The 12,264-nt window shown below is 39.1% G+C and overlaps 1 protein-coding gene across 1 annotated transcript in view; it reads left to right on the top strand.

Annotated features, from left to right (window-relative positions):
* The window catches only part of atp8b1 (ATPase phospholipid transporting 8B1), a 36,446-nt gene that overhangs the window by 5,296 nt on the left and 18,886 nt on the right, over nucleotides 1-12,264 (top strand). The window contains exons 2-8 of the mRNA XM_034220755.1: nucleotides 6,760-6,933; nucleotides 8,156-8,253; nucleotides 10,133-10,246; nucleotides 10,334-10,432; nucleotides 10,734-10,795; nucleotides 11,267-11,339; nucleotides 11,842-11,912. Coding sequence (XP_034076646.1) covers nucleotides 6,777-6,933; nucleotides 8,156-8,253; nucleotides 10,133-10,246; nucleotides 10,334-10,432; nucleotides 10,734-10,795; nucleotides 11,267-11,339; nucleotides 11,842-11,912 — 674 coding nt within the window. The 5' untranslated portion in view covers nucleotides 6,760-6,776. The remainder of the gene's footprint in view (nucleotides 1-6,759; nucleotides 6,934-8,155; nucleotides 8,254-10,132; nucleotides 10,247-10,333; nucleotides 10,433-10,733; nucleotides 10,796-11,266; nucleotides 11,340-11,841; nucleotides 11,913-12,264) is intronic.

Here is a 12,264-nt window from a genome sequence, read left to right as displayed (position 1 = left end):
CTTTAAAGGTTTGCCAGATATTTCCAATCATTTCTAAGAGATGAAGTGATTCCAACAAAAATTACTTGAAAATGAAAATGCCAGTTACATCCCTTAGATCAGTGGTTCTCAAATGGGGGTACGCAGACCCCTAGGGGTACGTTGGAGTACTGCAGGGGGTACGTGAGATTTATTTTATCTTAATGGAAAAAAAAGTAAATACCAATTTTAGGAAAAGTAACAAAGTTTGAGCAGTGTGGGTTTTATATGAACAGTTACACATATTTCAAAACGCTAAGTGTAATAACTGCAGTTTGCCTCCCTGTCAGAATGATAAAGATCCTCAGTGAAGCACAAGCCCATGTTTCTCACTACATTGTAAGTACAACTTATTAAAAAGATCAGTTCAATGCAACTAATGTTGTCTTGGTGTTATTGCATGATGTTAAAATTGGTTAAGTGTTTCTCAGTTACAAGGTTGTTGTTTTAATAAATCAGACACCGATGGTGCAGCACTGTAGCCTACTGTACCTCTTTATATAGGCATTTCTAACAAATAATTTTTGCGCTGATCAGGGGGTACTTGGCTGAATTTTTTTTTCAAAGGGGGTACATTATTGAAAAAAGTTTGAGAACCACTGCCTTAGATCACATGTGTCAAACTCGAGGCCCGGGGGCCAAATCCGACCCGTGGTAAATGTAATTTCGGATAATTTGTAATTACTATTAGATCTGGGTCGCCGGTATATTGCACGCACACCTTCACTCCATCCTGAGGGTCTCCTCCGCTCAGAGCCTGACCCCAAACATTGATGACCTTGCACCCAAGATGATATGCCAAGTATCTGAACTAGCATCACAGAGCAGCACACTGAGTTCAATGGATGTTTCCTTCTGCACTTTCTCTCTCACGACAACAGGGCATGTTTTTTTTTTTTAGGGAAATAGTTTTGTTGAAGCTGTTGTTGGCCTGTGGGAAAATGTAAACATAAGAAATGACTCTGGAAAAGCTGCAGATAGAGCCATAAGACATGAATGCAACTGATTATTTAATGTTGTTTTTATAGGCAATCATTTAAGCTTTGTTAGTTCCAGGTTTAATATGTGCAATAAGTTCATTTCAATACGTTTTGCAATAAACATTGAACCAGTCCGGCCCTCGACTAGTATCCATTTTTTAAATGTTGGCCCACTGTGTATTTGAGTTTGAAACCCCTGCCTTAGATGTTCTCTGCTAGCTCATTAATATACTTTTTAATGATGCAACTCCAGTCCGAATGAGTCTACGGATTTGCTTAGACATTTTAATCATTTTCTAATGTGTAATATAATCTATTGCAGTTTTAGGTATTCTGCCTAAATTCAAAGCAACATTAACTTAGCCAATGTGTGAGTTTAATATTATGAGCCTGTTTTTTTTTTTACCTACATGGACCACCGCTCTGCAAACACAGAGGTGTAATGAGATCGAGCACAGCCTCACACTGGTGCTTTTACACTTGTTTGCAGTTGCAATGTTCAAGGACTATCCATAAAGTGAACTTCTCAGAGAGACCAAGAAGGATGTTTATGTTTTCCTGCTGTATGTGCTGAGTCACCGTATTAAGGGCAGCCGAGAACTCCTTTTTCTTTCCCGCACGTTACAGCTCCAAGGGATTCCCCCCCCCAGGTGCTGCAGAAACCTGACTCCGCATTAATTAAGCTGATAGCATCAGTGCTCAGTCACACACACACACACACACACCAAATTACTCGACATTCCCTGACCTCCTTGTCATCAGTAACTCATCCTGATACGTAAAATACCTTTTCCTTAATTTACCAGCATACACGATCAATTCACATTCATTCAGGTTTTTTAGCAGATACTTAAAAGTCACTCGCAGCTTCAATAACATTTTAATCAAGTCAAAAATCAAGTGATAATTTTATTGTGGATGTAGCTGTTTATATGCTATGCTCTTATTGTTTGTCATTTTCCCATCCCTTTTTTTTGTAATGTTTAATCTCATCTCTTTTGATGCGCACATTTACTACTTGGCTTTTAGTAGTAACATTGAAAGAGGCAGAGTCATCCTGTTAAATGTAATGGCACATACAGGTATCTATAGCACACAAACACTATGCACTTAAGAGTCATTGTACCCCCGATCCCCTTTAAAATAAAAACAACAAACGAGTATATTCGATTCTCATACAACATACCGCCTTCATAGGAAAAGATTAAGTTCAATTTGTGAACAGAAATGTAATAATATTTGAAGGGTTCAGAGACAAAAGGTTCAGTGTTGGAGATGAACCACAGAATGATCCACGCTGCGTTTCAGCTCTTTGATCACGAGCACAGAAGCAAAGTCTCTCCTTACACTTTGTTGTGTTTTACGCCTCCTCTTCACCTCTGCGGTCGGATCGAGAGCCCCTCCACCTCCTCCCTCCTCTCAGGTTTCACTGTCGTCTCTCAGGTATGCTTTCCTTTGTTACCCCCCCCCCCCCTCCTCTTTCTCTACTTCTCAATGTTTGTCTATAGCGGTGGCTCTACATAGATTTCAAACTGGTCGCCATGACATCAAAGCTATATGAAAGCAGCACCTTTTGGGAAAGTGCTGTGTTTCTATGGAAAGTTAAAGATGTCTTTTTTTTTAATAAAAGTTTGAATACACAGAGGGGAAAACGCACAACTAACCATGATTGCATTTAATACAATAAACTCACATTGTCTTGGATATGACGCATTCAACATATTTTCCTTTCACTCCATTAATACATTTCTTTATGTTTGGAATTTGACTAAAATATCGATTTGAAAAGGTCTTTGTTTAAAGTCTTGTTCATATGTTCTCTCCCATAGAAATGAATAACTGGGAAACCTGGCTAGCCTTTCAGCATCTCTTTGTTTGTTGTTCCCACACAGATCAGATTTCACATGACTTTTCATTTAACACCCTTTCAAAATGTAGATATTATATCAGACTACTGGTATACATGAAACACTGCAGTGAATATACAAAGAATAGACACTGAACATGTATTGCGTGTGCCAGGTTTGATCCATGTGGGGGGATGGGCACATAAGAGCGGGAAATGTGTCAAATTGTTCTGTGTGTGCCAGGTGTGATTCACATGGGGGATTGGGTGCAGGGGGGGGACACATCTAGTGTGTGTGTTTTATCTGATCCGGATGGTTACTAATTCCTTTTCTTTATGGCGGTCATTTTTGACCGGGAACACCATGGGTGTTACAAAGTTGACTAAATCATCCAGAATCCAATGAAAGTGATGATCAGCAATTGTATATGTTCAATTGTCTGTGAAGGATATCATAAAGCCTTGATGCAATTGAATGTAAAACAAAAAAGTTATGATTGATGAAAGTAGTAAATCGGTCAGATTTGACCCGAAGACAACAGGAGGGTTAAAGCATTCCTCGAGACAACATTTTTACCCTTCAAGCCAGGGGCAGTGGAATTATATAAGACTGATTATTCCACCTGTTTCACAATCACGGAGCGCTTTATTTAGAGTAGCATGAGCGCCATCCGTAATGACGTGTGTTGATGAATGCAGCCGTGACGCAGGGCTGTATTTAAGGTTGTGTATTCCTTTGGTGTGGCACGTTGTTTGACTGGATCTTAAAGGGGTAAAAAGACATCTATCTACAGATGGAATCTTCTTATGGGTTCTTAACGCCATCTTGATTCAAACTGATTTTAGACTCGTGTCAGGACAACTAGTGGTCCTTTTTTGAAGTTGGACAATTTTGTGCTTTCAACATCTCAACTATACTGTCAAGCTTAAAAACTAAAGTTGTATAAATTACATGTTGAGAGTTGGGCTGTGATCTTATTTACTTTCCAGGGTGTCCGCGGAGTCTTAAAAAGTATTAAAAGTTGATCAATCAATTTAGCGAAAATGAAGGCTATTAAAAAGTATTAAACGGCATTTTCCAAGGTTTTACATTTTGTAGCTTGTTTTCAATAAGTATATAAATGGTCCAAAGAGGTTGTATTCTACAGTCTGCCTGAATGTAATCATGGCGTAGGTGTGTAGTGTGATTCTGTGTAGTTTATTTATGGCATCCCGTTGGATTTGACGTCATCTGAACAGGACATCGCACGCTCACTGCTTGATAGCGCGCGGAGGTCCGTTTACGCCGGTTGTTAAACAACATCGTTATGGGGAAATGAAAGTTTGCGTCAAAATGGTTGGAAGATAAGGAGGAAGGACAATCAATACTGTATATAGTCAATGTGAGGTAAAGTGTCGCCAAGGTAACCGGTTAAAACTCCAAGTGGCGATGAGGTCTTAAAATGTATGGAAAGGGTCTTAAAAAAGGTCTTGAAAGGTTTTACATGTGACTTCAGGATTCCTGCATATACCCTGCTTTCCCTCCTCCTCTTGTAGTTTCTGACAAATTCTTTGATTCCCCCCCCCCCCCCCCCCAGCCAGTATTCATGTGCAGACTTGTGTGATCAGCCCAAGCTCTTTCAATATAAATACTGTTTCTTTAAATAAGGTTAAGGTACTGTTTCAGTGTGTATCCACAGGGCTGACAGTATTTGTCCTGCTCACATTTGATATGAAATGAAGAATACAGTGCTTGGTTAGAGCAGAGTTAGCTGAATCTGTAGTGAAATGGTGTTTAATCATGACTACAGGTTTCTTAAACATTGACATCTATGATTGCAATTGAGCGTCTTATGAGAACTGACCTAATTGTGTCAATCTATTGTGGAATGGTCTAGTTTCGAAATGTGGCATCACATGCTTGGTCAGATTGGGTGTCTTGCCTTTATTTAGATTAGATTAGAATCTGTAATGACAACACAGCCAAGCTGGTGGAATTTGTGTTCAGTGCAGATTATTACAGCTTGTTCCATACAATTCAATATACAATAAATATAGCTTATAGGTTAGATACTAATTATTTCTACAGCTGCTTTGTGTTAAGACATAATTGAAACTGATATTTGGGTTACCATCATACTGACATCTCTACCTCACCAGGAACAACCAAACTGTGTAATATGTAGAAGCTGTCTTGTGCGTTATTTACTTTTCCCCTGTTTCAGAGTTCCTGGAAAAACATGTTTGGCTTTGCTCAATAGCTGTCATTAATTGAGAGTTCCACATACTACTTGGTGAGTTTGCCGACATTTCTGTTCGGTCAAACAAATGTGTTGCATTAAAACAAGGATAACTGCAGAAATAAGAGCACAACACACTGCCAAACAAACGGTATCATGAAATAGATTATAGAAAAGGTCTAACAATATGCTCAATTGGCTTCCTTCACTCGTGTGCTTCTCATGCTCCTGTACCTAAAAACTAAACTAATAATCTGGCATCTTTCATTATAAAATATATATTTTATGCCAAAGAAGCAAAAAAATGTGCATTAATGAAAAAGAAAATTGACAGATCAGGGGGGGTAAACATATTTTCTCTGAACTACAATATACCCCCTCTAAACGATTACAATTGAGTAGTCCGAGTCCTGCCATTGCCTTTGTTTGTTCACTGTTAAGATGCATTTAGTTTTTTAACAGGACTTAAGAACCTCATCAGCTGTGCTAATGGACTCCTCCGCATCATTAAACATTAAGCCGATGGCAATCCAAACTTGGCACCTGCCCTAACCAGGAGCTTTAAGGCGGATGCAGGGTTTTCCCATGCAGAGCGGTTTTGTTAGGGTGGTGTCAGGATGGAGAGTAGATACCAGAAAACGTCGTATTCGATAACGATACCAGTGAAATTCAACTAATCTCAATACTTATTTTATACCACAGTAAAGAACAAAACTATAAATCCTGTACTTTAACAAATACTTTTTTTGTAATGTTTGAAAAGTGTTTTTTGTTTGAATGTTTAACGGATCAAAAGTATTTGAATTATGAATCTGTTATTTTTTTCCCGCCTCAATACGCTTAGTTAGTGAACAGATAAAGCACCTTGATACACTGACTTGTTGTTGACAAAGCAGCATTAGTAGAATACAGGTTTTACTGAATGCTCAACAAAACTGAAGTGAAACCACAAACTCCTAATGACCTCAGTATTTCCTTTTCAAATGAACTAGATTGTATGACGTGTTTTTAAAGGTTAACTCGTCAGGGCCAAAAAAGCCAGCTGTCATAGTATCACTCTGGTCGCAACCCAATTTCTCCCTGATTTTCATCCCAAGAAAATGTTGTCTTTGTGGTCTCGACAAGTTTAAATATTGAACAAGAATAGGAGTCTTCTACCATGCTGGTGTTTCTCTGTAGTTATACCCTCAGGCACAATGTGGGTAAATGACTGCTATCATCTATCTACATTAGCTAAGAAGCTCATGGTTTGCCCCATGGTCTCCAACTTAGTCGAGTGTATCTGCATTTTAACCTCATGCTGATTTGCACTACATTGTTGAGGCTGTCCCTCTTCAATCAATCAAAAGACAATCAAAAATACTGGGTGGGTTTTGATTGTCTTCACCAAATTTTATAGCAAGGCAATTTTACTCTTGAGGGACAGTTGAGAGATGTCCGTAGTCATTTGGATGCGTCATAAATGTCTGCATCAGATTGTGTGTCCTTTGATCCAATGAGATATTTCAGTTCAGGCCAACCAAGAGAACATAACCAACCTGAGCCAAAATGCTAAAGTGGGTGTGATCGTTAATTTTGAAAAGTCGAAAAACATGTTGGATGCAATCCTTTCTTTCTCTCGTTTGTCACGGGAATGCTTTAGAACTTTTAATGAAGCCTGTCATTATTAATCAACTGAAACTTTTTTTTCTCTCAGACATCTGAGGTGCAAAGATGAGTCGGCGGTGGCCAGATACCCAGGTCCCACCTGACGATGAGGTCATGCCGTACAGTGACGATGAGACGGATGACGAACTGGAAGTCAGCTCTGAAGAGGAACCAGATGTTCCTCCAGGAATCACTCCACCCCAAGTGGAAGCTAAACCTAGCGGTGAGTCACTAAAGGCATACTTAGGATGACATTATGAATTACATTTGTTTGGGGAAATCAATTTTGTCAGCCATCTTTTTTAGAGACCTATAATATGATTCATATCAGTAATTCTTTTGTGTGGATCAAGATTGCTTTAGCCTAGCTTAGCATACAAGTTGGAGGCAGGTGCATAGCTGTCACTATCATTTCTTTTTTTTAAAAGCAAACTTGGCAACTGACTTTTTTTATTTTGAACATTTATTAGAACAAGTTCCTTGACAGTGAGTCCCACACAACATGGTACATATACAATATCATACTGTTATACACAACCAAAACATTTAACCAGAAAGTACAATTTATAATAGTAATTATCAACAAAGCACAATAAATATAAAAAATCCAATTAGAGGTTTACAATATATTCACTTTGCCAAATACCTTTCAACAGGTGACCATTTCTAAATACACTTCCATTTTGAGTTGTAGTTTCCCTGTTACATTTTCCATACAATTTGCAACCGTAAGTCTTTGTGTCCATTGGTCCAAAGTAGGGGGGTGACTGAGGTTTAAGCAAGCCCCCAGGAAGTGTGCCGGACTCTGAGGAATATATTCGTTGTGGCCATCGTTAACGGTGGTACTAGACTTCTGTATGGGTTGTTGGGCCCGGAAACACTTTTTCCCATTGACTTACATTGGGGAAAGAGTGGTCTGTAAATCGTTGGATCATTTTTGTAAACTAAATAAACTACCCAGTATCAACGTTTGTATAGCCCTTATTAAAAACATTCGGTCCTCAAGTTAGAATAACGTTATTAGCACATTTTACGAGTTATTTTCCTCGGCATTATGAACGCGCATCTGAGAGTGGGAGCTCGGGGGCGGGGCTTAAGGGGCAACTCAACTGCACATGCTCTGAGCGCACATACGGGTACTTCTGCTCTGACAGCCAGGCATGACGGGGTAATCTGTGATGTTTCGCTCTCTCAAAAGTTGGGCCATTTTGTCCTCATGCGCCAATGAGCAGCTCTCATAGGAAAGAACGAGACCCCGCCTCCGACGCTGTATCCAGTTCTTATTATACATCCATGGGTTTAAGCCAGTTTATAGTAATAATTGTATGGGCTATTAATACCAGAGTTCTAAGCATATACATCTTGTCTTTTCCAATTCCCCTTGAAGGTACATTCCCTAAAATCAACCTTTGCAACTAAATTTTTTGATTTGTTTTCTTTTCCAGAGATGGGATGGAAGGTGAAAGCCAACGACCGACCTTATCACCACTTGCCGGAGTTTGAGAAAAAAGTCTTCTTGTGTATAAAGAAGAGCAGATACTCTGTAAGTGCCGTCAGTTTACATACCACATACCCATCTATCCTCTCCCTGTTGGTCCTGCTGGAAACTAATGCGGAGTGTTTAGAGCCAACAATGGCTGCCACGCCCTGTTTTCACATTAGCCATTTATCATGCTGACTACTTTTCAAATTAGACATCAGTGATGTTTTGATTTTCTTTCTTCAAGGCTGGCATTGTTGTTTTTCCCCCATGATATCTGTTGCATGTGATGCAAGGTTGTATAAGTCTGAGGAAAGTGGAGAAGGGCACTGCATTCATGAGTCATGCTGATACAAATGTAGAGTGAGCGAGCAGATATGAAGCTTCTTTAAGACAGTCTGATCCTGACACTTTAATGTGCCATCTAGAGTTAAAAAATACACAAACTTGACTTTTAAATACATTATTACATGATGATACTGTAGCTTTGATTAAGGTAAGTAGCGTGTCTATCGATGTGATTGAGTTCCTACATGCAGAGTTTCAAGATTTGCATTAAAAACAACTGGGTACCAACATGTAATTTGAATTATCGATCTCTTAGCAATTTCTTCACTATTTAACCCTTCGTTTGTTATATATCTTAAGGTCATAGGAAGAAGTCTTTAACTGAACAAACAAACTCTAGATGGACATCAGGATGTGTTAACTGACCCAACTTGAGGGATTTGAGCCAGATGTAGTGCAATATTTAGTATAATTCCTGAAGACAATGACTGTACAACATTTGTCCCAGGTTAATATTTGAACAAGGAAGCCTGCTGTGGTGATTTGATAGTTTCACTGACTATGCTTCCTTCTCATGTCATGTATCTTTCCTGTTAGTCATTCCTGAGTTCATCAGAGTTCCCTAAGCTGTTGAAAGGTCATGCTTGAAATATGTCAAGAGCTTAACATGCTTGAGCAGTTCTATTATCCTGTATGGTACTTGATGAAGTATGTGATTGAAAGACAGCTGGGCGATGTGTTTTTATCTATGAGAGCCAGGGCTTTCATATCCACAATTGACATACTTCACTATTTTGATCAGTTACTCGACTGTACACAGAAGAAAACAAGTATAAATGTCATGTTGCTCTAGCTGCTTGGTCAAATGCCAAGACCAGCTGCCAGGACTTGTTCTTTTTAGCAGCCAGTGAAAACAAAAAACGTGTTGTATCATCGGCTTTTGTCGAAGCTGATACCCGATCGTCCGGCTCAGCAGACCTGTACCTCACTTATAGATGCAGCAAAACGAGGTGGACGAGAGCGATAACATATTTGTAATCAACAGTAGTCATCTCAACACCTAAGAGTCCTTGATCTTACACAAAGCTGGTCAAGAGAGATGTGTGTTTTTGACCTGCTGCAGAATCCGGCTGTAACTGGTCAGGTTTCATGAAATCTAATAACTGACATCCCAACAAACCAGGACACTGACTGCTGTGTTGGAATCCCCCTTTGTCATTAATCTTTTAGACTTACTTTCAAATGAGTCTGTTTTGTCCTTGTTTAGGCAAGGCACCTAGTTAGAAGGAAGGGAGATGTTAGCATTGAGAGGTACATATTTAAGACAAAAGGGTGTTCGCAATTGTATGGCCACATTTTGTCTTTGACCCTTTCCAACATGCTAATCCCCCCTGTGACAATGTCTGGTCCTTAAATACGTTTTGGTGTGATACAGAGCACTCCTTTTGGGCTCAATTCGATCAACGACTAACCTTCAGACCTTACAGTTGAGCTTATTCTGTGAAATCAAACCTCCAGGAACACGGGACAATACATTGTTTTTAAACCTTTCTTCGTGTGTACAATCGATAACACTTTTGGCAGTTTACCAGCGCATGACGAAACCCTATCCCACTTTGCTCTCATTATTATTTTGTTGTTTTCTTCTCTGCAGGGAAACGCCATCAAGACGTACAAGTACAACGTCCTCACCTTCCTCCCTCTGAACCTGTACGAGCAGTTCAAGAGAGTTGCCAACCTCTACTTCCTGGCGCTGCTCATCTTACAGGTACGTCTAAAAAGAGATGAAACCTCGGTCTTCTGATGCTCCACAAAACAAGGAACAATAAACACCATCAAATGTTTGTTTCTTTAGATTATTCCAGATATCACTACTCTGCCCTGGTACACCACACTGATTCCTCTGGTGGTGGTGCTGTCAATCACCGCCATCAAAGACCTGGCGGACGATCTGGTGAGGCTTCTCCTTTGGAAAGACAGATAGACAATTAGAAATGTCTTCTTCTGTCCAATAACTTTGAAAGAATACTGGTTTGCAGTCAATAACTTGAAAACATTTTATTTTATAGCTGTCAGTTTCGATATGTAGCTGTTGTACACAAGTATGATCCTTTGTGGAGCCAATGCTAGAACTTTTGAGACGGATATTCTTTTTAATGGTTATTGCAAACCAAGAGGATTACAAATGATCATATGTTTGTAAGAATATTCTAAAATCTGCTTTGCCCTGACCTCTTAATTTTGTATTCCCTCAGGCGCGCCACAGGATGGACAAGGAGATCAACAACAGGAAGTCTGAAGTCCTGCTGGACGGCCGGTCAGAACAAAGCTTTTTCATTTGACTTAATTCATAAAACAATATGTCCACCATCTTTTAAAAACTGACACATTTTGAGTAATTCTAGTTTATTTCCATCGAGTCCTTACTGACAGTAAAATTAAGTTATGAAATATTATTAGCATCATATCGCTAGCCTCATAGCATAACTGCCAAAGTCATAGCTTACTATTACAGTATAAATAAAAAGTGTTTGCTGAAGAATTTCTTTTTTTTCTTTTTCTGAAAACCTTAAAATACGACTGAGGCAATAATGACATGAGGCTAACGATATACAGCATTGTTTAAATATAACTACTTTAACAGCTGGTGCATATCAAAGAACATGTTTTGTATCTGAGGTTTGTTTCTGTTTAATGTGTGTGGTTGCTGCACATCTCCTTTGTCTTTTTTTATATCATGAAAAAGGACTACAACGAATATAAAAACTGAGATCTGTTTCTGCTTCAGGTTTCAAGAGATAAAGTGGAGTAACATGCAGGTTGGAGATGTGGTTCGCATGAAGAAGAACGACTTTATTCCGGTAAGATAATTGAGTCTTTTTACCTGGACTGTGTGAGAGTGATTTAATAAATACATATACAATACGCCTTCAAAAAATGCCTGAAAGATCATTTGAATGAAGTTGTTGCTACAATGGAATATTAATTTTGACTTGAAGCAGAGTAACACAAGAGGCAGATTTCGGGGGACTTTTGGGATTTTGGGGACGGGTGGCGCAGTGGTCTGTGCGTTTGATCATCAGATTAAGGGGGCGTTGGGGAACTCCAGTTCGAAACCCGCTCCCGCCCCACTGCGTCAGGCCGTTGTGTCCTTGGGCAAGACACTTCACCCGAATTTGCTCCTGTGGGTATTGTCCACAGTAGATTACCATTACATGTATGATCTGTATGTGTAATGTGTATTTGTAAAGCGCTTTGAGTCATTGATATAGCGCTATAATAAATATAAGGATTATTATTATTTATTTCAGGGTTCACAATTCTTGATTAATTCCCTTTTTTCACGTTTATTTGCCTCTTCAGGCGGACATCTTGCTGTTATCCAGCTCCAACCCAAACAGTCTGTGCTATGTGGAAACTGCTGAGCTCGACGGGTAAGACTCCGCCTACTAAGTTGACCAAATATAATTCATGTTTTTAGATTAGATACACTTTCTTCATCCCAAATTCGGAAAGGTATTATACGCAAGGAATAAAATACAGATTATACACATTATGTTAAAAAAGTGAATAAATTAGAATACTCTATAATAGACCAATCTTCCTCTACTACTACTTTGCCCATTAGATATTTAAAGATATTTATTTCTACTGCATATTCAAATGAATCATATATTGTGTACATTGTGACTTCTGGAGCAGCGCTGTTTGCGTGACCTGACATTTTCTCAAGGGTTTAGTCAACAAATTACTCAGATAAAAGAAAAGCAAATATGTAAAAAGCTT

This window comes from Gymnodraco acuticeps, unplaced genomic scaffold (assembly GCF_902827175.1).
Source record: "Gymnodraco acuticeps unplaced genomic scaffold, fGymAcu1.1, whole genome shotgun sequence".
NCBI classification, from domain to species: Eukaryota; Metazoa; Chordata; class Actinopteri; order Perciformes; family Bathydraconidae; genus Gymnodraco; species Gymnodraco acuticeps.
The sequence above is the reverse complement of the archived record's forward strand: the minus strand, read 5'-3'. Positions and strand labels throughout refer to the sequence as shown.